The sequence below is a fragment of the Microcebus murinus genome, chromosome 17, assembly GCF_040939455.1.
Source record: "Microcebus murinus isolate Inina chromosome 17, M.murinus_Inina_mat1.0, whole genome shotgun sequence".
Taxonomy (NCBI): domain Eukaryota; kingdom Metazoa; phylum Chordata; class Mammalia; order Primates; family Cheirogaleidae; genus Microcebus; species Microcebus murinus.
Window position 1 is genome coordinate 46,997,954 of NC_134120.1, and position 25,487 is coordinate 47,023,440.

The window sequence follows — 25,487 nt, forward strand, 5'->3', positions numbered from 1 at the left end:
CTGTGAAAGCTAGCACTAGTCTATTCTGATGATGGCATCAGATATTTAATTTCAAGACAAATCTTAATTGACACTTGAAAAACAGGAAGAGCATGAAAAAGAGGACTGAGTGTAATCTATAAGGATTCTTGAGCCTGAAGAGGCATTGGAGTCCGGTGCCTGTCTTGTGTCATAGGCCAGATGACAGTGAGTCCTGCCTGCCTGGCCACGCCGCAGACAGGGCAGCAGGGCACGAAGGTGCTGAGGGGATGGCCATTCCTGGGCTGCAGAAACGGCATGAATGGGATCACAGGCAAAGCAACATAGTCCACGGGGCTGCAGGAGTGAAAGTCAAACTCTGTCCTTATTCTTTTGCCATTTTATTTGAGATAGGTAGCAGCATTGCCTGGGAAGATCCTCAGGGGGAGGGAGAAGAGGGAATCTGTTGATGGAAATCTTACTTTTGAGCATCAGTTCTATTACTATTTAATGCCTAATTTCAGCCCTTTTCATATTAGACTTTTCAATGGCAAATCAGGGAGTAGAAGGAAGATGGGCTCAGAGGAAAGGTTCTTTGTAAGAGTTTAACAAAACATCCAAAAGTTTATTCTTGCATTTTATCATGCATGCGTCTCGGAGTTATATTTTTTGGAACGTGACTTAACAAGCTTTTCAGGTAACACATAGCTGGATCCCGTCTTTCTAGTGCCTCTGCCTTTGGCTGATGTGACACCATACTTTCCTGACAGTTAGCATCAGTCCTGGTGTGGCTCTGATACCAAGGATGGTACAGTCATATCTCAGCCATGCAATGGGGCCTTCGAGATAGCCAGATTCAGGTGCTCTGCCCTTCCCAACAGACGTCTCTCCACTCCACCCCGGACGCCACCAAAATGAAGTAAAAGCACATTCTGAGTTGACACTCCTCTGGGGCTGGCCCAGCACACATCAGAGTGCTGGCTGGAGCTGGGCTTGGGGCACAGCCCACTTCACTGAGACATGCATGTGCCCAGGCTTGATCAACACTGGCAAAATCTGCAAGGATATTTCTAGATATTTCACATGATTGACTCCTTTGAAGAAATGATACATTAAAAAAAATATATATATATATACACACATGTATATTTAATTATTTTTTCAAAACCATGACTGAAAAAATTCTTTGCCACTGAGTAGAATTAAATTTGACCAAAAAAACCCCTATGAATTTTTATTAGTACCATTACTGTTTTCTTTGGCTCCATGTATTATATTGGTAAAATGACAAAAAAAAAAAAAAAAAAAAGGAAAATAATTGTAAAAGGCAAATATTTTGTACAAAAATACAAAGTTTTAAAAGCTCTTTAAGTATATTTCATATTATTACTAAAAGTTGGTCTATATATCTGTATGTCTGCATATTTTTCCTACACTTGGGATTTAAGAAATGTAAGGTACTGTTTACACAGTATATGCTTAAGTTCTTCCTATAGCTCAACAACCAATGATGGTCTTTTTCTGATTGGAGCATTCCATACTTTGGAAGATATAATTTGTATAACTGCATGGTTACCGGCTGAGAAAAATCTATGTGATTCAGTCCGTGTGCACACTAAAAGTCAGCATACCACACTGTGGGAACACTTTAGTTCCCAAGTCCTTGGGTAATGGCAGATGGTAAGAAACACTAGCTGTCAATTTTTTTCAGTAATTGGTTTTCAGTGCTTTTTTCCCAATCTGGCGAGAAAGTGACACAATCAGAAAGAAGTATCCATTGCCTTTGTGAGCCGTCTGAAAATTTGTTCATGATGTTACATTATAGTCCATTATAATGCGGATGATAGTACTAAAAGAGAGAAATAAAGAAGGGCATTAGTTTTTCTTAAAAAATCGAATGTACAATTCAAAATGTACATGTATTTTTATAGGGAAGATTCTAAAATATATCATTCAACAATGTTTATTTTTTTAAAGCATTTTTCAAAGCAATGTCTAAAAGTTCTTATTCAGATTAAGTAAAAGCTAAATTTCATTTTGAAGGAGCTTAATCTGGGGAAGGGTAGTCCCTACTCAAATCCAGAATGGCCAAAAAAGGCAAACAAATGACAGATCTGGGTTACTTGTCACCATCTATTATAATCTCAAAGCAATGTCTAAAAGTTCTTATTCAGATTAAGTAAAAGCTAAATTTCATTTTGAAGGAGCTTAATCTGGGGAAGTGTAGTCCTGACTCAAATCCAGAATGGCCAAAAAAGGCAAACAAATGACAAATCTGGGTTACTTGTCACCATCTATTATAATCTCTTGTTTAGGTATCTGTGTTTCTCCCCCTCAACTGACCCAGCTGCGAGTTCCATATAAGTCTTGAGTTTCCCATCTCCAGCACAACAGGTACTCGATATTTGTTTCTGGAATGGATTTAGGGATAATTTGTGCTCCAGTTACTTGAGGTTTTTGCTTATCACCAACATTTTTTTTTTTTTTACAAATGGCTTTACTTAAATATAATTCACAAATCATATAATTCACCCATTTAAACTATATAATTCTTTAGTATATTCACAGAGTTGTACAATTTAGAATTATCTAATTTCAAAACATTTTCATCACCTCAAAAAGAAAACCCATACCCATTAGAATTCATTCCCCATTTCCTCCACCTCCACTATCAGAAATGTTTAAAGCTAGTTCTGATGAAGGAAACTAAGAGGCTCTGTTCCATAGAGGGTCATGTATTAAATGAAGGTTTAGATAAGTATCTTTTTAAGGCAGGAAAATCTCCAAAGGCTGCTTTGGCTTATAGGCTTATAAGAAGCAGAGACTATATCCCTCCAGTATGTAGCACAGCTGCTGGCGTATAGTAGATGCTCAATAAATAGATGTGGAATCAAATGCGTGGCTGCCTGAATTGGCTGTGTATAGACGTCTATGAGAAAGACAGCACTGGTGCCATATTTTAAAGAATAATTAGCTGACAATTTTATAAGTCACTGACCTGGGCCGGAGTACTTCCTATATGTTAGACACATTTATTAACTTATTTAGGTCCTCACAACAACCCCATGAAGAAAATACTATTATTGTTCCCCTGAAGTTAATGACTTGCCCAGCTACTAAGCGGCAGAACCAGGACTGGAACAGAACTGCAGAGCCTGCACCCAGAGCCCTAAATTCGCCACCTGTCACTCTTCAACGGGACAAAAGCTCTGCAGCTCCCTCTCAAACCCCATCTACTGCTTACCTGTCTCCCTGTCTTTTTCGCAAATGAAGTTATTCACGTCTTCACACTGGAAATCATTCCATTGCCCGGCATAGATCAACCCAGCGCAGTCTTCTCCCGGCCCGTGGCCGTGACCCCAGTTATCTGGCTGTCCAGCTTTCCAATTTCTTTCAACAAAACAGAAATTGAGTATTATCGGCACAGTAATGCAGAGGTTTTCTTTACTCAAGAACAGCAGAGAAATGTAAAAAACAAAACTGAAGCATGTTATTTGGCCTGGAATGAAAATGCATTGTTTAAAAAGCAATGTGTGCCCTTATTCAGAATAAAGAGCAGCTGTTTTGCAGACTGATGTATAATGAAGCAACTCCCTGCAGGCTTGTTATCTCTGCCACAACCAAACCAACTCATTGAGCTGCTTCGTCACAATGCAGAGGGAGCAAATCCTCCTTTGACATCGTTAGATGAATGACTATTTAATGTCTGCTGGAATGCTGATTTCTGGGAGCGTGTATATATGTGCATGAGTTTATGTGCCGTGTAAGGACATGATACGCACACACACACACACACAGACATATACACACGCTGTGAGAGCCCAGGGGGACCTTTGTACATCTCAATATCTTGCCTCTAACAAGTCCAAGTCAGGAAGAGAAAGTAAGAAACCCTTTATACATTTTTAAGAACCTACAATTACAAACAACTGGTTATGATTGCCTGGCTAAGTTGTAGACAGTTGATTGCTCTAGAAAGAAACCGTAATTTAATCTTACTGAAAATGACTCATACATTTCACTGCCTTTTTTGGGAGAGAGATTCTTAAAAACAAGTTTTCTTTAGGATGAGTTCACTTGGGGCTTGTTAACTTGGATGCTGCTGCTCCCAACAGGACTTTGCCAGGATAACAGTTCTTGATTCTGTTGCCATGCAATGAATTAGGATGTGCTTCTAAATCTTGTCCAGGAAGCAGGTTCATGCACAGAAGCTTGTGGTTACTGCCTGAGAGGATATGCCTGCCTTGTGCAGGGTCTAAAAGCACATGTGTGCTTCCCATAAACAATGACTCATTACCCCATCTCCCACAGGGTATCCTCGGGCGGCCCGAAGAGAGCGCCCATACTGCTCTACATCTTTTGACAATAAGACCAGCAAAACCAGAGGGCTGTGGGAAAGGACAGTTGAAGTCCATAGTCAAAGGGTGAGGGAAGCAAGGTAGCGTGGACTCCCCCATACCAAATGTGTATTTGGGGATTTTTAATAAAATGAGTATGAAGGCATGGTGGCTCATGCCTGTAACCCCAGCACTTTGGGAGGCCAAGTCGGGAGAATCACTTGAGGCCAGGAGTTTGAGACCAGTCTGGGCAACATAGCCAGACCCTCTCTCTACAAAAAATAAAAAAATTAGCCAGGCCTGGTGGTGAGTGTCTATAGTCTTAGCTATTTGGGAGGCTGAGGTTGGGAGATCGCCTGAACCCAGGAGTTGAAGGTTACAGTGAGCTATGATTGCACTACTGCACTCCAGCTGGGACAACAGAGTGAGAGACCTTGTCTCTTAAAAAAAAAAGAAAGAAAGAATATGAATTGAGAGACCTCAATTAAATAAATCTAGTGATGAAAAAATAGAGGAAACCATCAATGGATGAGAGTAAAAATGAGATCATACTTCACAGGGAGTTAAAAAATATTCATTCACTCCGTCACATATCCACAGAGCACCTTATGATCTAGGATCTCTGCAGTTCCCAACCCCTGTAGGCTGTGGACTGATACTGGTCTGCAGAGCTCTGCTACCTTCCCATCCACTTCCATGGAAAAACTGTCTTCCATGAAATTTAGGGGGGCTGGGGCACACAGCAGGAGGTGAGCAGAGGGCAAGTGAGTGAAGCTTTGTCTGTATTTATAGCCACTCCCCATTGCTCCCATCACCGCCTGAGCTCTGCCTCCCCCCTCCTCTTGCTCCACCCAGGGAAAAACTGTCTTCCATGAAACCAGTCCCTGGTGCCAAAAAGACTAGGGACTGTTGATCTAGGTGCTAGCAACAGAGCAGTGCAGAGAACAGAGTCCTAACTCTCATGGAACATGCATAACAAACAATATCTCAGACTGTCACAGTGATGCCAGATAGAGAAAAAGTTGGAAGGACAAATACTTTCACATATGCTTTTCTGCCCACCTTGCAGGGCTCCTCTAGAAACGTCAACAATGCCTGAGCATTGTTTGAGCTTGCTGATGTATAGTTTGTTCATTGCTTGCAGTAATGTGAGCGGGTTTGATTATAATTTTGTTTATAAAATTTGATATCTATGATCCCTGAATGTATAATGATGGAACATTTGATATTCTTGATTTGCCAGCTAATTGAGAAATTGTATAAATATGACTTCTTAGGGTTTAGAAGACTTGGTTAATATTTTCCTCTTGCATTTCAAGTCATTTTAAGTTAAGTAAGTAAAAGGGACTTATCAACTAGACAGAAAGATAACCCAGTGATAAGAAAGGAGATTATCACCTTTCTCCATTTGTTTTTCTAGGTCACTGGAATTTTTCTCATACATTGCTCAAGGATTTCCTTAGGACTAAAAGCAGAATGCAGTTCTGTGGCTGTGGGAGGTGACTGGGGGGTGACTGAGTGGGAGGTAGGCAGCTAGCCCGGGGCTGGGCTGCAGGGGCAACTCGGCCTGGAGACCGAGCACCCAGAGTCTCAAAGCGTCTCTTTGGCAAAGTAAAGTCCCATGGAGTGACTTGTGGCAAAACCCCTCAGTCTGTGTGCTTATAATAAAACAGAAAAGAACATGTCAGATAAACAGAATATATATGTGTGTGTATATATAAATATGTGTGTGTGTGTGTGTGTATATATATATGTATATATATATGTGTGTATATATATATATATATATATATATATATATATATATATATATATATATAAATAAATAACGTCAGCTTCAATAGTGCCTTAACCTCATTCACAAGTAGATCCTGGCAAGAAGAATAGCTGAAGCCTGGACTGAAAATCCCCGAATCCCATATTGTAACACACACGTCACAGAGGTGAGCGGGGAGCACCACCCACGTCCTTGGACATCACACTCTAAGTGCACCAGGGACTTTGGGAACACTTAGACTGACAGCTCCAGGGAGCTGGAAACACACAAGCGCATCAGCCCGCGGGTGTGGAGCTCCTCCGGGATTTGGGCCCATCCTAATGGAGGCAGAGCACATACTCTCACTCTCGGAGACAGCTCCTCCCAGCCTCGCAATGCAGTCCTCTCTCATCGACCACAAGATTGACTGGTGCTCTGTGGCCAAGAGACCTCCGCTGGTAAGGCCCTGGCTCAAAACAGAGAAATCTCAGCAGTGAGTATGTCTTGCAGCAAACTTTTCTTTCGCTACAAGGGTCTGTATTGCAGAAGATTTCTCTCGTGGCCTGAAACATAAGTGTGGACCGGTGTGGGTTATTACTGAATTAGAGGGTGTGGAAAGGTTCCTTTCTGGTCCCCTCCATTCTATGGTCCTATATTCTAAAAACGCAAGGGGTAACGCACGGAGCAGTCTGCGTGGACAGAAAGGGCCCCTCATTTTATCTTTGTCAAGATGACATCACAGATGATATCAACTGTCACTTGACAGCATCCTCCTACCAAAAGACTTCCTGTGGACGGACGAGTAGAGGAGGTGCAGGTGTGTTTGGGGAAATTCTCAGGAACACTTTCGCATCGCTAGTGATCTAAGGTGGCAACTGCCAGCAAGGTGGGCAGCAGGAGGGCCCTTAAAAAGCTGCCTTAGAGCTCTGCTCTGAGCAGGTGGGCAGAGCCTACGTCTCGTATGTGTCCAATTCCCAGGCCTCGAGGCTGCCTCCATCAACAGTGACAGTCTGCCAAACAACACGCCGACACTTATTCCGTCAAGAGTAGAAAGACCAGCTGTGACATGCTCTCAGTTTCACAGAGCCTCTCCATTGTCCGTTTTCTACTTCATTGCTCTCTAGTCTTTATTTCCTTCCTCCTACTTACTTAGGGATTCATTATTTGCTCTTCTTCTTCTACCTTGGTAAAGTAGAAGCTTAGATCATTGAGTTTCAACCTTTAAAAAATGTTTCTAATATGTGTCTTTTTTTTTTTTTTTTTTTGAGACACAGTCTCACTCTGTCACCCTGGCTAGAGTGCAGTGGTATTGTCATAGCTCACAGCAGCCCCAAACTCTTGGGCTCAAGTGATCCTACTGTCTCAGTCTCCTGAGTAGCTGGGACTACAGATTCGCACCACCATGCCTAACTAATTTTTCTATTTTTAGTAGAGACAGGGTTTTGCTCTTGCTCAGGCTGGTCTCAAACTCCTGACCTCAAGGGATCCTCCTGCCTGGGCCTTCCAGAGTGCTAGGATTACAGGGTGAGCCACTAGCCCAGCCTAATATATGTCTTTTAAAGCCATAAAATCTCCCTCCTTAAACACTCTTTTAGCTGCATCCTAAACATTTTGATACATTTTCATTTCCTTTGAAACATTTTCAGATTTCCTTGTGATTTCTTTTTTCATCCATGGGTTATTTAGAAGTGTGTCATTTAATCTCCAAATATTTAGGATTTTAAAGCTATCTTTCTTTTACTGATTTCTAATTTAATTATTTTGGCCAGAGAACATACTCTGTATAGTTTCAGTTCTTTTAAATTTATCAAGACTTGGTTTATGGCTCAGAATATGGTTTATCTTGGTGCACTTGAAAAGCATGTGGATTTGTAGTTGTTGGGTGAAGTGTTCCATGAATATCAACCAAGTCAAGTTGGGTGATAGTGTCTGCTGTATCCCTACTAATTTTTCTAATTACTTGATCTATCAATGACTGAGCAGGGAATGTGGAAATCTCCTTTAAAGCCCTTCGCTTTGATGTACCTGCATTTAGGGGCGATATGTCCTCTTGATTCTAACATGATCCTGGAACTCAGCATTTTTTACATGAGCCCAACAACAACCTCTTACGCATGTTGCCACCCCTTAACTCTAGAAAAGCTCCCGCAGGCCAGCACGGAGACTGGCTCCCAGTGGGCACCCCAGGTTAATTCACTGAATGTTATCACAGGTCTGTGGGCAAATGGACCCCACTTTCTAGTCAATAGGCTGGTGCTGGCCAAGAATGAAGTTTCACAGGTCTACGTGAAATGCAAAGAATGAGGACAACGTCAGTGCGTGCGTGCATCCGTGTGTGTGTGTGTGTGTGTGTGTGTGTGTAAGATGGCCAGCTGTCTCTTCTTGGAAAGAATTGTAGGTTTATTATTATTTTTTTTAATGCAGAGATTTGCTGACAGGTGACTTTTAAAAAAACATGTCCTTAATTAGGAAGTAAAATCTTGACAATCTATGTCAGCCCTCCAGTCCTTCTTTTGAAATTGTATTTCAAATTTGAAATTGTGTGTAGACCAAAAGAACTGAGGATCTGTCACAGGCACTGTCCTGAGCCATTGCAGATGGCATCTCATGCCGTCCTTTTCCTTAGCTGGTTCCATCCTGCTTCAGTACAGAAACAGCTAGAAGATTCAGTGAGTCAGCTTGCAGGTTTATGTGACATAAACCTGAGTTCAGTCTGAGTATGCCCTGAGCCTCTGGCATCTGTTCTGTGTCACTGTTGCTTTCTGTTTGCTGTAGCGCTGTATTTCTCATCCAGGTCTCAGCATGAAAAACGAGGGGAGGCCGAGGAGAGAGACTGTTATCCCTTGTCTATTTACTCCTTAGCAGTAATCACGAAACCCTTCATCAATTTGAAATGGGCTGTATGTGTGTTGGGGAAATGGGGTAAGGAAGGGGAAAGCCACGGCACTTAATCCTTCTGTAGAAGAAAGAAGTACAAGGCACGGGATGGCCTACCTACTTTCATTTTTTGGAAGAGTTTAAGAAAGTTTGGTATTCATTCTTCTTCGCATGTTTGGTAGAATTCAGCTGTGAAGCCATCTGGTCTTGGGCTTTTCTTTTCTGGGAGGGTTTTGATTACTACTCCAATCGCCTTATTTTTCATTGGTCTGTTCAGGTTTTCCATTTCTTCTTGATTCTGTCTTGGCAGGTTGTATGTTTCTAGGATTTTATCCATTCTTCTAGGTTATCCAATTTGTTGGCATATAATTGTTCATAATAGTCTCTTAGGATCAGCAGCTCCAGAAATCATTGCTGGTGGCAGGGAAAGGAAGGTGGACATGCCAGTGCTTGGGGGACACAGATGCAAAAAGTAGAGGGGAAAAGGTGAGTCTCAAGGAGAAGAATTAGGGGTGGTTTATACTCATGGGAAACCCCTGAGAGCCCAAAGTCTGGGCCCCATTCCCAGGCTACACAGAGAATGTTTTTCTTGTCTTCTTCACAAACCTATTGTGAGACTTGAGAGAGACACTGTGTGTGACATCCCAATTGGGTACTCTAAAATAGATACATTCTAGGTAGTATTAATCGGTAATTACTTACTAGTATGATAATAATTATGACAATAATTGTAGCAATAACACCAATACTAGCAGGTAATACTTCTCAAGCACTTGCCATGTGCCAAGCCCTCTTCCAAATGCTAGATACATAAACAACCTCATTTCATAACACTGGCATAGGTTCTTTGGTAAAATTCATTTTATAGAGGGGACATGGAGATTTTGCACGGGTGAATAATGCATATGAGGTCTCGCAGCTTTGAGTGTTGCTGGGTCAAGGCCCGGAACCAAGATCTCACTGACACCAGAGCATGTGCTACCCCCTCTCGACTGCACTGGCTCTTTTTCTAGTTTGTGCAATGTTTATTATTACATGTCAAATTAAATTAGCCTTCAGTTATTGAGACCTCATAATACGCCTGCCTAATTTATTCCTGCTTTTAAAATTTGATCCCGGGGATTTTTACGTGCGTATGTATTCCTCCGGGTGGAAAACGAGAAGCATGTCTGTGGCTGGGGTGCAGAAGCTGAGCTTTTCAGGAGGCTCCAGGGTGGCTGCGGCTGGGGACTGAGTTCCCAGGGAGGTGTCTGGTGATGTTGCCTTTCTCAGGTCCCAGGTACCCGTGCTGGGGCTCTCCTCCCAATCCACGTCATTCTTGCTGGACTCCACAGAAGAGGAGAAGAGTTTCTTTCACCTTGGGAGAGCTGGTGTGAACAGTCCTGGTCCAGCTCAATCCACTCCATAGGGGCCAATCCAGTTTTGTCTTGGGGGAAGGCTTAAGATTGAATTTCTCAGTGAGTCTAACCCAGACCTTCTGTGTATTTACAGCAGTGAGAAAAGTGGAGAAGATGGATTTTTTTTAGCTCCCCCAACTCTCTTTAAAAAAAAAAAAAAAGATCCCAGTACTCCTGACATTAAAAAACAAACAAAACAAAAAAACACCCTCTGCCTCCCATCCCCACCTCCAACCCGCCATTGCTCCTAGTTTAGATGCCAACTCCACAATAGTTTTGAGTCTCCAAAGTGCATTCCTGCCATGTTGGGTGCTTTCCTTGCACCTGTCAGGGGAGCTCCTGAGCCCAGAGTATGCCAGGTGTAGCCGCCTCTCCCCCAGGACAGGTGCAGAGGAGCAGACTGGCACTCTGATGGGCCACAGCAGGCATGCTCTCGCCCCTTGGGGGCAGTCTGAGCCTGAGCTTGAGCAGACCTGAAAGCTTCAACCGTTCCACCTCAACATTTGACCAGTTTTTTTTTTTTTAAGAGAGATGGCCTTGTTCAGGTTTCCACCGACATCTTCTAACCCTGCTGCTCACATGGAGGAGTACAGAGGAGCCTGTCTACCCACGTGCACGTGCATATGGAGATATTTAGAATTCTGGTTGGGCGCGGTGGTTCACACACCTGTAAGGAGGCCGAGGTGGGAGGATCTCTTGACCTCAGGAGTTCAGGTCCAGCCTGAGCAAGAGTAAGACCCTGTCTCTACTAAAAATAGAAAAAATTAGCCGGGCTACTAAAAAAATGGGAACAAAAAATTAACCGGGTGTGGTGGTGAGTACCTGTAGTTCCAGCTACTCGGGAGGCTGAGGTAGGAGGATCGCTTGAGCCCAGGAGTTTGAGGTTGCTGTGAGCTAGGCTGACGCCATGACACTCAATCTAGCCTGGGAGACAGAGTGAGACTGTCTCAAAAAAAAAAAATAATAATAATTCTGCTGGCCTTTCCATCACCTCTGACTACTCCCCTCTCCTCAACTGATACAGTCTGTGTCTCAAACTTGCGAGACAGCCTGAAACACCCTCATTGTCTCCTCTGTCAGGACTGAACAGTCCCAGAGGCTGTGCCATGACTCTGCGCCACTCTTGGAAGGTGCTATCAATGCTGTGATGCTCTCACACCTGGTGGCGCCTCTGTAGGACCTGGCTTCTCTGCCTCCAGCAAACTAAAGTTACTCAGAGGTGGGCTTTTTAAATCCCACTCCATTAGGTACAGTTTGTCACATATTTGCACATCCATTTGAGGCAAGGCCAGAGTAGAGAGAAGAGTAGAGAGAAGTAGAATTCTAATGGGTACGATGTAGTGATCTTTAGACTTTGGGTAGGATAGAGGAAGGAGCTGGCACCCCTGGGTAAGATGAGGCGCTGGAGATTTCTGTGTCCCCAGGAGGTCCAAGAGGGTACCGCCAAGTGCTTCTGTTCTTTGACGCTGCTTTTATAGAACTCAAGTCACATTGGACTTACAGAGAATCCTCAAACCTTTAGGGGACGGCAATCCAAACAACGCAAACTTTGTGACGGTGCCCAATGTGTGGCAGCATCATCAAGTAGTAGTTTATGATCATACTCTGCCCAGAAGCCCTGCCAGGGTCGAGGCACAATGTCACCCTAGAGGGAGCGTGTCAGTCCTCAGAAACTCGTCTGGGGTAAACACTGAATGTGCACAAGGGTGTTGTGCTTTGTTATCCTTTGCTGTAGCATTAAAAAAAAAAAACACCTTGGCCAGAAGTACCATGCCTTGTGGTTTTACCAGGCTTGTGCTTTTTTTCTTAGCAATGAAAAGAAATTCATTCCATGAAAAGAAAAAAGACAAACCCTACAGGACAGCATATCAACTGTCAGCCACAATTTCCCCAGTGGGAACACACAGCTGGGTACGAGAAGCCTTGGTTTGGGAGCAGCCTGTGGGACACAAGGTCATTAAGGAAGAAATCACGGGAGTTGGACGAGAGGTGAGAACAGAACTGTGAGCGTCTGACAACCAATCCGGAAGTTTCTCAGTACTCACTTGTAGTCCGGAGACGTCCCATCCAGCCACTTCCATTCGTTTTCATGCTCCAAGTCCGTGAGGCCGATCCAGTGGCTGTCTCTGCCTACCATCTGCTTCTTTATCCATTGCTGAAAAACAAACCAGGCGCGGCACATTACCATTTCTCAGAACAGATGTCTGCGGGGCTATTTTTGTTTTTTTTTAACATTTGGAAAAAAGAGGAAACTTTCAAAGAGGACGTCGCTCAGAACTTGTACGCTGCTTTTGCTGTCTGCGTTTTTACTGCACTCGTTTTGCTTTGCATTGTTTGGGGGGCTTTGACGTTTTTTCCCTCTTACAAGTTTCCAAGTGATGTTAAAGTGATGCTCTTCCTCTAAATCACTCAGACGGCCCAACGACTTCCCCTCAGCCCCATGTCGCTCCTGCCACCCACCCTCCCGTGTGCTAATGACAGTAACGGCCATGGCGCTGTCAAGCCCCTCCGGCCAGGCCCCACGTGCAGCGTGCTGCATGCAGCGGCGTGTCCTTAAGCCTTTGCAACAACCCACGTGACAGAGATGAGAAGTGGCTGATCTGGGTCGGGGCCCAGGGCTGTGTATTCTACAGCCCGCTCTCCTCCGTGCGCTCATTCCAGTCAGTTACCATGGGAAACATCTGGTCTCAAGGTTGTGCCTGCCGCAGATACTCAGGGGAAAGGAAGGAGGTCGCCGGAACAGTGTGGCACTGAAGGAAGAGCATTGGCACTGTTGCTGGAGGGGCAATAGTTTCAGTCTCAGCCCTGGATTTACTCCACAAACCACGCTGAGCCTTAGTTTTCTTATCTGTGAAATGGGTTATAATAATCCCTATGTTCTAGGGTTGTTGTGAGGTTTAAGGTTAGAAAATGCCTTGTAGAGTGCCTAGCACCTAGGTGTGGTCTAATGAGTGGTCGCTGTCTTTATCATGTGTGGGTGGTGGCCTGTGGGATTTCTCTGCTCCTCCTGACCGCACGTCTGGTCCTTTGCACCCCACGCCACCCCTACAGCGCTCACACCTCTGCCTCTGGGTCCCCTGTGGCTGCTGGTGGCAGCCCTCGAGCTTCTCCCCTGCGTCACAACTGTCCTGATAGCCACCAAGAGAAGCCACACACCTCCAGGCTTGACAGCAGCACCTCCCAGGGGGAAGCGTGAGGATGTTATTCCAATGCCATGAATGCTTCTAGCCACTGGATACAGCCCAAATCTCATAATATCACCTTCCATGTTTACATGACCAGGAATTCTTGATATCTTTGAATCCCCAAGAAGTATGCAATTTCCAGATGTAAATTATCCTTAAATTATTGTTTTCGCCAACCAAGTATGTGGCAAACATACCTGTTCTTCTCTCGTGTTTATGAAAACGAGATGTGAAGACTTGTCTTCACAGGAAAGTTTTGCATCCTCGAAAATTTCTTTCTCAACCGAAAAATAGTAGCATTTGTCTGTGAAGTTCTTCCAGTGAGGTGGGCAGCCTAGGAATGCAAAAGTTTCAGACACTGATCAAAAAAACCCCACAGAAATCACTTGCCTTTCTTCAGCTATGGGTAAGAGGCCAAAGCTACGGCCCTGCCAGGAGCAGCCCAAGTGTCCTGGTGCAGAGCCCAGGGCTGGGGGTCGGGGATGTGCCCGGAGCACAGACTGGCCCAGGTGACTGCAGAGCACGGTCGTCCAAACCACATAATCTGCAAAATACCTGTGACCGGCTCTTTGTTCCTCTGTGCCTGGAGTAGTCCTTACGGTGACAGAAATAACAGAAACAATGACAGGAAGCAGGGCAGGTGCAGATGTTCAGTGTCACTCTGGGCTCACAGGGAGCAGAGAAACAACTGGAAGCGAGAACCCAGAACCCACACTGGGCTCGTGGAACACAAGGAGCACCCGAGTCCTTCCGAGGGAAATCAAGTGGAATTGTTCAGAAGAGAGGAGAATAGGCCTGGTTGCTAATCCAATGTTCGAATTTTGCTGAAGGCTTAATTATCAAAAGACTGGAAGGCACCATAAGATTTTCTGAAAAAGAAACTACATGCGGACACCAACAGCAGAAAGCTCCACCTGCACAATGATGAGGTTGCCTGAGGGCACGGTCTGTCCCCAGAGAGAGAATATAACACGAGGAAAAGACGGGTCGGGGGCAGCCAGCGGGCACAGGAGCAGGGCCGTGTGCTGCCCCGGTGCCTTCACTGTCAAATAAACGGTGGGGGTGTGGACACTGGGGCTGGCTCAGCCTTGAGCACACACACTGCCCTGTCCCCCACAGGGAGGGAGGGTGGGACTTACCATTGGCCTCCGGTGCTGAGGTCGGCTCGTTCTGCAGGGCCAGGGGCACCACTGATGGGCCTGGGGGCCCGGGGGGTCCCTTGGGGCCCGGCATACCGGGCACCCCAGGCAAGCCTGGCAGCCCCCGTGGTCCGGGCACCCCAGGCTCCCCTACTGTGCCTTGTAGTCCCTGGAAGCCGGGAGGGCCCTGTGGGCCGGGGAGCCCGTCCTTGCCTGGTGGGCCTGGGGGGCCTGGGTCCCCACTGGGGCCCTGAGGGCCGGGCTTCCCGGGGGACCCACGGGAGCCTTTGGGGCCCTGCGAGCCTTTGGAGCCTTTGCCGCCGCGCTCTCCAGGGGGCCCGACAGGTCCGATGGGGCCTCTCTCGCCGGCGGGGCCTGGGGGGCCAGGCTCCCCCTTCTCTCCTTTCTGGCCCTTGTTGCCAGTCGGGCCAGGGGGTCCCTGGGATCCTCTGTCACCTTTAGGACCCCTGGGGCCGGGAGGACCTAAAACATAAGAAAAGTAAATGGTATAAACATGAAAACATGAAATCAATTGTGACTGACAGCGCGTAAATAATTTATATTCTTTTTTTTTGAGACAGAGTCTTGCTCTGTTGTCCTGGCTGGAGTGCAGTGGCGTCATCATAGCTCACTGCAACCTCAAACTCCTGGGATAATTTCTCTTTTTATAAAATCTCCAAATTAAAAAATCTAGCATACAAAATATATACATTAAGGAATGGTTATTTGCTTATCCTACCATTGTTGGCCATTGTTGTGGGCTGAATTATGCCCTCCCCCAAATCCATGTGCTGATGTTCTAAGCCCCAGAAAGATTCTCAGAACGTGACTGTATTCAGAGACGGGGTCTCTGCAGAGGCCATCAAGTTAAAACGAGGCCATTCGAGTGGGCCCTAGTCCAGGATGGCCGGTGTCCTCAGAGAAGAGGGCGTTAGGACACAGTCACACGGGGAGGACGCAGGGAGAAGATGGCCAAGCGCGAGCCAGAGAGACGCCTCGGAAGAAACTGCCCTGCTGGCACCGCGCCCTCAGACCTCCAGCCTCCAGTAACTCCAGCCTCCATAAACTTCCGTGGTCTGGGCCCCGTCTGCGGTACTTTGTTACAGCAGCCCGAGCAAACCGATACGACGGTGTGGCTTTCATTTTAAACAAAAAGGTGCCCTCAGTAAGTTCACCTTGCAGCTCCAAGCACTGAGAACGTATCTTAACCTGTACAACTTTCTAACACCCACCAACGTCCTTCAGGTTGACACTGGTGACAGTGGGCAGCTCACCGTTCACGGTGACTCACACTATTAATGTGGGTTCTCCAAGTCGACAGGGCCTCGTTTGTCACCAGCAGCAAAGTTGTGTAGGCTGGGGTCAGGCTTTCCTCTTATTTATTTCCCCTTTTCATTAATTTGACCAGTATTTATTAATGACCTCTTGTTACACAGCCAGCGCTGTGTGAAGGTGTCGTGGGCTAAAGAGTTGAATGAGGCCAAAAAATGCCATCAGGTGTCGCGAGGCACTGACCCACTCATTCTCTCAGAGAACCAAGCCCCAGCCTCTTCCTCTCGGTCACATCTCATCTTGCATTCCTGTCCCCTCCTCCACAGCTGTGGGGACAGTGTTGTCCTCAGGGCTGAGTTTCATTTATGCACGGGCCAGCTCAGAGGGCTGGGAGGTCTCTCCCGGGAGGCTGGGTGGGGCTTCCCTGCCCACTGTGGACGGCCCCGGACTCTCAGGGCTGTCAGTCTAATAATACAAATATGGAAAGTGGCCCAGAGAAAAACATTAGGTGGCCCATCTAAATCACAGGGGTGGGAAGGAAGGCACATACCTTCTCCTCCCCACCATTCCATAAAGAGGCCCACTTAACATAAAATTGTTTTGTTTTCTTTAAATTCTCAGGGACAACAGAGAACTTCACACATATATTCCATAGCCAGGACTTGCAGAGTGAATGACTATATTGACTATTCAAGGTACTTTCATCCCACACATTGTGTCATCTGACCTTGCCTATGACATATTATTCCCATGGCACAGACGAGGACATGTGGGCCAGAGGCGACAAGCAGTTTGTTCAAGGTTACTTAGGTGATAGGAACAGATGTTCCAAGGAGAGCAAGACCTGGACAATCTCAACCGAGTAGCGGAGCTGGGCCGTGAATTCAGGTCTTCTGATGTGGAAATGAACATGTCTTAGAGTTTCTGAGATCTCACAGTTCTATATGAATAAGTAAGAGGCCCCATCCTGCCCTCCGTCCTGTGAAGACGCCCTTCTCACTTCTGCAGGGGGATTGCCCTAGCCCCCCCCTGCCCCAGGCCTTGATGGATGCCAGCCACACCCATTCTATCCGTGGCCCCAAGCCCAACCCACCTCTCTGTCCTTGGCAGAAACCTGGCTCTGCACTCAGCTCTCTTTACTCAAGGCCACCCATGATGTTGCTCACAGATTCATCGGCAGAACTCTCTTCCAAGTCATAAGACGAGTTTATCCTAACAGCCAAGACTAGCTTAAATACATTCTTTCTAGTGTTATCCGCTCCATAAATGGGAGACTTTAGAAGACTTGGGGATGATGCACTCTCTACCTGAACCAATTCCAGTGACCCCTGCCCACAGCTCCTGCTGGCTTCTGCCTGTGCCCAGCTCGCCGGGGCTCTGGGTCCTTCTTTTCACCTACTAGTCAGATGGTCAGTTTTGCCCAGGATGTTCTGCCAGCACCTCCAACCTGGCATGTCTACAACTGAACTTCTCATCTCTTTGCTGTCTGTTCTCCTTCCATCATCGCTCTTCCTACCACGTCAGCACAACCCTCTTTCCCCACCCATTACCCCTGTCAGGACCCCAGTGTGGCCTCTCTCCCTCCCACCTCTAAAGCTGTCTTTTTTGGTGGATTTTTAGGGTAACTTTTTATTTATTTATTTATTTATTTATTTTATTTTTTTTATTTTTTTTTAAGGGAAGGGAAGGGAAGGGAAGGGAAGGGAAGGGAAGGGAAGGGAAGGGAAGGGAAGGGGAAGGGGAAGGGGAAGGGTAGGGTAACTTTTTAAATTGATCTTCCGACCCTTGATTCCTCTCCATTCATTCCACCTGCCTTTGTCTCCCTCAAGCCCAGCTCTGGTCTCCACTTGCACGAGAATATTCAGCCCCTACTTGATCGGTTGCTACCAAGGCTCTTCACCACCTGGTCTCATGCGTGTTTTATTCCATCTTTCTCTGCACTTTCACATGTCTCTTCCCTTAGAATTTCCTCTGCCCATATCCTTCTGTAATTACAGATACCTGTCATCCTCTAAGGTCACTCCAGATGGAAGTTTTCCCTCCTTCTCTAATCTTTTTGTTCTTGTTTGTTCTACAGGACCTTTCTCCATTCAGCACCTCACAGGGTCTGGCCCACAGTCATCACCCAGCAAGCACTTACCAAATACGTGTGCATCACCGTTAGAAAGTCCAGCACTCCAGTACTAATGATATGGGCTCCCAAAGAAAGATCAGAAAGGATGGGTTTGGGAGGAGGGGTGACCTGCCCAGTGACTGTCACCTCATTCCCAGAGGAATAATCTACATATCCAGCGGACTATGGCTGCCACTATGGAATAAATCACAAGAGATCTGTCTTTCCTGACCCTACTGACACTTATGAGTCGATCCAGTGGCTTTCCTCATCTGCAATGTGACTCTTTTTTTTTTTTTTTTTTTTTTTGAGACAGAGTCTCGCTTTCTTGCCTAGGCTAGAGTGAGTGCCGTGGCGTCAGCCTAGCTCACAGCAACCTCAAACTCCTGGGCTCGAGTGATCCTCCTGCCTCAGCCTCCCGAGTAGCTGGGACTACAGGCACGAGCCACCATGCCCAGCTGATTTTTATATTATATATATTAGTTGGCCAATTAATTTCTTTCTATTTTTATGGTAGAGACGGGGTCTCGCTCAGGCTGGTTTTGAACTCCTGACCTTGAGCAATCCACCCGCCTCGGCCTCCCAGAGTGTTAGGATTACAGGCGTGAGCCACCGCGCCCGGCCTTGCAATGTGACTCTTTTCTATTTCACCTGGGGAGCTCACTAAATAGCTCAGGCCAATTGGTAAAGGTACGGAAGGTGGACTTTTCGCAGCCAGATCTATCTCCTTTTAAAAAAGTAACTTAGTTCCTTTGTGTAGTCGAGAAATGGTGTCCTAGAGATTAATACTGGGGAAGGTGGCTGTGCATTCCCCCCATAAAGGATGTAGCATCATGGAAGGTTCTAGTGAAAAAATACAATTTAGGCCAAAACAAACATATTCTAATATATGTAGAATAACAGGAAAATTAAAAGTAACTTTTCTTCTCAACTATTTCTGTTTTATGTTCAAGTGTTTTAGAAATTTTAATCTTTATTCTTTTCAAAATTTTTTGCCAATAATCAGCGTTTCTCAATCACTCCCATCTGGGGTTGGTGCTCTACTCGCAAGTTAAGCAAAGTGAGTTCACCTGCGACCACGAAACAGTGACTGTTCAGGGGCTTGCCTCCCTGTTCTGACATATAGATGTGGGAGAGTTGGATTTCTTCCAGAACACCTTGCTCTGGTTTCTGACACAGTTCCAAAGACATGCAACTCTCTCTTCCTCCCTGGCCATGAATTCAAGACCTTCCTTGCCTGGGGTGACAGCTTTTCATCCATCTTCTTTCTTTCTGGGGTAGTTCATGGTGTCCAGCTATTGCCCCCTGGACTGGAAGTGGTTGCTGAATGTCCCCACCCACCCCACACGTAAGCCATGGCTTATCTGAAGAGCAATAATCAAAATGGACCCCACAGACAGCACAAAATGCCAGCAGATGCTAATTTCCAGATCTTGTGAAGAAAGGGAGTCGATATTGGGAGAAGATGCAAGTTTCTGCTTTTGATAATGATCTAAAATCCTACTTGTGGTGGGTGTGGTGGCTCACACCTGCAATCCCAGCATTTTGGGAGACTGAGATGGAGGATTGCTTGAGGCCAGGAGTTTGAGACCAGCCTGGGCAACAAAGCAAGACCCTGTCTCTCCCAAAATGAATGAATGAATGAATGAATGAATAAATACATAAAATCCTATTTGTGATGGATTTACCAGCTGGATTAGTATAAAAACTGAATTTCCACATACAAAGTATTAATACTACATCCATCTCAGATAGGTTACCTCTCTCTCTCTTAATAAGATAAAGCTTAGCATTCATGGCTGGGGATAAACTGGCCAGCACACTATGACCCATGTCTTCCTTCACAGCTGCCCCAGCTTTGCGAAAATCACCAGGGAGCTGGCACTCTACCCTCAGATGCTGGGTTATGGGAAAATGTGTGTCCTATAAATAAAGGGGTTCAGTAATGTACTTTGCTCATTAAGACAGGCTGGTAATTTGCTGTTTTTTTTGTTTCTTTTTTTTCTTTTTAAAAATCATTGAGAAAAAGGTAGAGCCATTTTAAAAGTCAACACTGGATCCTCATAAAAAGTAGATTATTAATGCCAGGGTACCTTTTCCTCTAGGACCTTGGGTGCTAGTATTGCTTATTAGCATCTGGATAATCTCAGGCTTTTAGGTATTACTTGAATCTTTTATTGGGCAGCTATGGAAGTGAAAATAAAATGAAATAAAATATAAGCTACCCTTAGTGACTTAAAACCAAAGGAAAAAAAGAGAAAGAAGTTGTAGTATTAATGAGCTTGTGCAGTAAGAACTTGAATTCAGAGTTGAGAAAATAGTAACGCCACATGTGGAGGCACATGTGATGTCCCGTGTGGAAGGACATTTGAGATTTGCTTTCAAACTGGCTGAAATTTTAAATGTCAAGGCCAAGTAGGTGGCTCACTGGCTCAGGATTCAGAAATGCCAGGATACACAAGTGACTGCTAAAGCTGTCACAAGCCCCAGAAATGCCTGAATACGACCAGTACCAGAACTCCCAGCAGCCTCGGGGTTGCGCTGCCAGCCAGAGCCCCACCCTGTGCTCCCCACGCCCCCTTGCCTTGGGAGCCTTGAAAACCTGCATTCTCTAAACAAGCAGTTCAAAGAGGATGGAAGGCTCTAAATCACGGTGCTGTTTCTGCTTTGGCAAACCAAACTGCAGACCTTGAGAAGTGCCCGGCTCTGTTTCCCATCCAAGATAAGTTTCAAATTTGTTTTCCAACAGAACTGCTGGTGCTTAACAGAAAGTAAAGAAACCACTTTAATTCTTACTTCTTACCATCCAGTAGGATGTTAAGACTCACTGGTGGTAAGATTGGAAGATAGGGTAGGAAAAAGAAAACCAAGCAGTGATAAAAGCTTCCTGCCTGGTCCACTGTGCATTGTCCCCTGTCCTGCCAGCCTTCCTGTGCACCTTTCAAGGTTCAGCTCAAATGTCAATCCCTTGTTGAAGCCTTAACTGGCTGCTCTCTTGTAAATAAACTCTCTTGTCATTTCAACCTCCCAGAAACGTTATCTGTTCATGGTATGAGCAGGGATTTGGGAACTAGACAGACCCAAGTTGGGCACTATCTGTCACTGACTAGCTATCTGACCTTGGATAAGTTATACAGGCTCTCTGTACCTCAGTTTACATCCTTGAAAATGAGGAATGCTAATAATTCCTACTTTAAAGAGAGGTACCAATGAAAGCAGACAATTTCTATTTCTCTAAGTGCTTAGCAGTGTGATCTAGCTGTCAATAGCACTGGAGTCTCATTCATCTTCAGGGCTGGGTACCAGAAAGCCAGCAGTAAGTACTTTGGGACCCAAATCAACCTTAACCCCATCCATATGATTGTATTCTTTGTGTACGTGAAGCTCTGTTTTGTATTCTACTACAATGCACTGGCTACCGCTACAGTAGAAGGGAAATCTTTGATAGGAACTAAATTTACTCACACTTGGGTGCTAGGCTGACCCTGTGTTAGGCACTGCACTAAGTACTTTATATTGTCTCAGTGAGTCCTCATAACACTAACGGGTACACGCAGATGAGGAAACTGAGGCATACGGAGGATGAGGAACTTCGTGCACAAATCCAGGCCGGCACAATTCTAGAGCGCTTGTTCTTACTCATTAAATCTTATGCCTCTCTGGCAGGGCATGGTGGCTCACACCTGTAATCATAGCACTTTGGGAGGCTGAGGCAGGAGGATTGCTTGAGGCCAGCTGTTTGAGACCAGCCTGGGCAACACGGCAAGACCCCACCTCCAGAAAAAATAAAAATAATTAGCCAGGCGTGGAGTTTGAGGCTGCAGTGAGCTATGATTGTGCCATTGTACTGTAGCCTGGATGACAGAGTGAGATCTTGTCTCTTAAAAAACAAAAATAAAACACTTATGCCTCTCTCAAAAGAGCAGAGAGGGAAAACGTCTGATTGTGCAGGAAGGATGCGACTGACACTCTCCTCAGCTTGCAGAGGAACGGCTCAGGATGCGGAGTGAACTGCCTACCCAGGAGTGTGTGAGATACATAATTAGGATAAAAATCTTCACACTGTCTGTAACAAAAAAATAAGGCTTTCTTAACAAGGTGTTTTCGCTGGTGGATGTAGAGATGACTGTTGCCAGAATTCAACATGCAACTGAATGTCTATTTCCACATTATCATCCGCCTCAGTGGGGTCAATCCGCTTTGGCTCCCACTCCTGACCAAGGCAAATGTCCCGTGTGGCTGGACTGGTCAGTGAGCACGGGGTTAAATCAAAGGGATTCCCTGGAAAGCATCAGAGGATTCTGAATCTTGCAGAGGCCAGCCCCAAGCAAACGAATCCATCCCATTTTATCCCCCTTGCCCTCATCCTCAGGGATGAGATCTGCACGTACAGAAAGAGGAAGGTGCTAGATAGAGATGGAGAAGTGTGGAAGGAAACACTTGCATTCGGAATGGAGTTCTTCCCCTCAGTCTCTTGTAATCTCAGAACACCGCGGGCACCCCTGCTCTGGGGGTGGTTGAATAGACCGAATAGAAAGGGGTAGCTTGGTGGGCTTGGGAAGTTTCTTACACCAACTCACAGAAAGTGCAGTGAATAAGACCAGGGATAAATGTGATATTGGAAAGCATATGTGGGAAAGAAAATATCACTCACAAACCAAGCTCTGAGGTGGTTCAGAGACACTGAGTCAGAAACCTCATTCTAATGGACACCTCCCACTTAGCGTGTCCACACGGGCCTTTTTCTGAACCTCCCTGGTCTGTACCAACATCCACCTAGCTGCTCATGCTAACAACTTAGGAGACATCCCGTTCTTGTTCCCTCCCTCCCACAGGCCATCTGTCAGAGGGTCCTGCAGATCATCCCCGTCTAGCCACCCCCACACCCTACCCTGTGTTCTGTTTCTGTCTACACCACCTCCAACTCCTCCAACACACAGGTGCCTCCTGGTCGCCACTTTGCATCTGGGCACGCTGGGTAGGGAATTCCACAGCCCTGGGCACCAAACATGGCTAAGAAGGGGCTGGTGTGGCCCCTTGAGTCTGTGGACTGCTCACTTTAGCAGAGGCTCGGCGGAAGGCGGCCAGTCAGGACCTCCTAAACAGCAGGCCTTGCTCTCAGGGCAGGGCAGGGCTGCGCTAGATTCCATGTCCAAGACTCCTCCCGAATGGGGAGCCCACTTCTCCCATGTCCACAGCTACCCTTCCATTCCAAGTCCCCGATGTCTGGCCCACACTCTCACTGCACCCCTGCCTCCACTGTAGCCCCCTGCAATCTACTCTCCTCCCAGCACCTTTTAGAGTGACCTTGTAAAAATATAAAGCAGATCATCTCACCACCTTGCTTCAAACCTCCCTCACACTTAGGACAAAATCCCAACTCCCTGACCTTGTAGGCTTCTTCTCGGGTGGCCAGGTACAGGGAGGAGGGCACACACTTTCAGTGACCACCCTTGGAGTTAACAGCATGGGCTTTGGCACCAGACAGCTGGGCTCAAATTCTGTTTAGCTACTCTTTTTGTGTATAAACTTGAGCAAGTTACTTAAACCTATCCAAGCATTAATTTCCTCATCTGTAAGCAGGAGATGGTATTATAAGTACTTCCTTCATGGAGCTGTCAGGATTCCCTGGGATGGTTTGTGAAAAGCACTCAGTATACTCACATTCCACAAAAGCTGATAAAAAGAATCATAACAGAAACATTAACTAATTTAAACACCCAGGGTCTAATCTTTAGCTACGAGATTTTCGTATACTTAGCTGGCAAGCTGTGCTATCTACAAACTAAGTATGTCAGAAGTTTCCTGTAGAAGACAAGCTAACCATTAAGCTAATGGAACACTAAAACTACGGAATAGCTAGAAAATATCCAGAATACCATAAGACGATTGTCTAAAGAATCACATTTCCAAGAGACATTTAGAAAGCTCGTATTTTATGAGGTTGTACACCTGCTGCTGTCTGCCCTCCTTCTGAATTTAGATTGAGAATAGGGAAAAAAAATCAAGCATTGAAGAATTTTCTTGTTACCTGAGGGCCTACCCCATATTCAGAGTATGGCTCATACCTACAATATCCCTGACTTGCAATTGTCTAGCCCCTTTAGGGTTGGGCACCTGTATCACTCAGGGAAGTTATTATATTTTCAGGTAACATGCCTTTCTATAAAGAATATTCTATAAAACCAAAATTAATCTTCCTTTAATGAATACTCAGTGGTGATCCACAGACAGCAACTTTAAGCAATTGCAGATGGTTGTTCTGTCCCCACTAAGCAGGTTCTCTGATGGGTTAAAGCTCCCAGGTCCCCAACCTTTGCACGTGGTTTCTAGACCATGTCACTCTGATCCTACTTTTCTGAGCATGCCAGTCTGTGAAAGTCTCTCCTGAAAGGGGCTTTCCAGAATAAACATTACCTTCCAGGGTTGGTCTTGGCATACTGAATGGAGTCAGATATTACTTCCCTTACTTTGGATGTCATATTCTTAAGAACACACTCAAAGATCACATTCACTTTCCTGGAAGACACATTTAACTGCTTCCAATCAACTAAAACCATCATGCTTCATGCACGCTTCCTGTGGCCCGTGTTCTCCCAGCAACATTTGTCTGTTTAGTCTTTCCCATGTATGAGCTGGATTTTATATATATTCCCTATCTATTTCATTAGGTTGGCATCTGTTACTATTGCAGCCTCTCTAGATCATTTTGGATTATGATTCTACCACCCACCCGTGAGTGTATACAGTTTCATGTCACATAAGCACTGGGTTACCAGGTCATCCACATCGTCCTGCTGTCACTGACAAAGCTGTCGAACACAGTCCTGCCACACACCATCCGGACCAGCCTTCAGGTTCACGGGGGCTCATTAACTAACCACTCTCTGTACTTCGTTGTTTGACTAAAGTAGCTCATACCCTTGTGTAATTCCTTCCCTTTGAATGTGGAAGCCAGGATTTGCATTTAACCCATGGAATCCAGCAAAGGTTCTGGGCTGTCACTCTCTCAATGTGGCTACAATATTTACAGTCCATCTTAGCAGACTGGAGTGAGAAAGCCTCCTTAGCTGGCTCTGGAGAAGCTGCGATATTGTGGGATGGCTACATGGCAAGGACCTCTGGGTGGGTGGCTTCTATGAGCTAAGGCCAATACCCAGCTAACAGCCAGAGGGAGAACAGGAACCTCAATCTTAGCCTCAAGGAGATGAATTCTGCCAAGAACCTGAACATGGAAACAAATCTTTCCCCAGTTGCACTTCTGATGAAACTACAGCCCCTCGATGAGTCTGCAGCCTGGTAAGACTCTGAGCAGAGGACCCCCCTAAGCTGGGCCTGAACTCCTGACCCACAGAAACTATGAGGTAATAAATGGGTGTTGTATTAAGCTCCTGAGTTTGTGGTAATTTGTTATGCAGGACAGAAAACTAATATAAATAATAAATCCTCCAGC

The 25,487-nt window shown here is 45.7% G+C and overlaps 1 protein-coding gene across 1 annotated transcript in view; it reads right to left on the minus strand.

Moving 5' to 3' along the window:
• Window positions 1–343: 343 nt before the first annotated feature.
• The window catches only part of COLEC12 (collectin subfamily member 12), a 167,468-nt gene continuing 142,324 nt past the window's right edge, over window positions 344–25,487 (minus strand). The window contains exons 6-10 of the mRNA XM_012746081.3: window positions 14,650–15,132; window positions 13,708–13,844; window positions 12,371–12,480; window positions 3,203–3,348; window positions 344–1,807 (exon numbers count right to left, since the gene is read on the minus strand). Coding sequence (XP_012601535.1) covers window positions 1,788–1,807; window positions 3,203–3,348; window positions 12,371–12,480; window positions 13,708–13,844; window positions 14,650–15,132 — 896 coding nt within the window. The 3' untranslated portion in view covers window positions 344–1,787. The remainder of the gene's footprint in view (window positions 1,808–3,202; window positions 3,349–12,370; window positions 12,481–13,707; window positions 13,845–14,649; window positions 15,133–25,487) is intronic.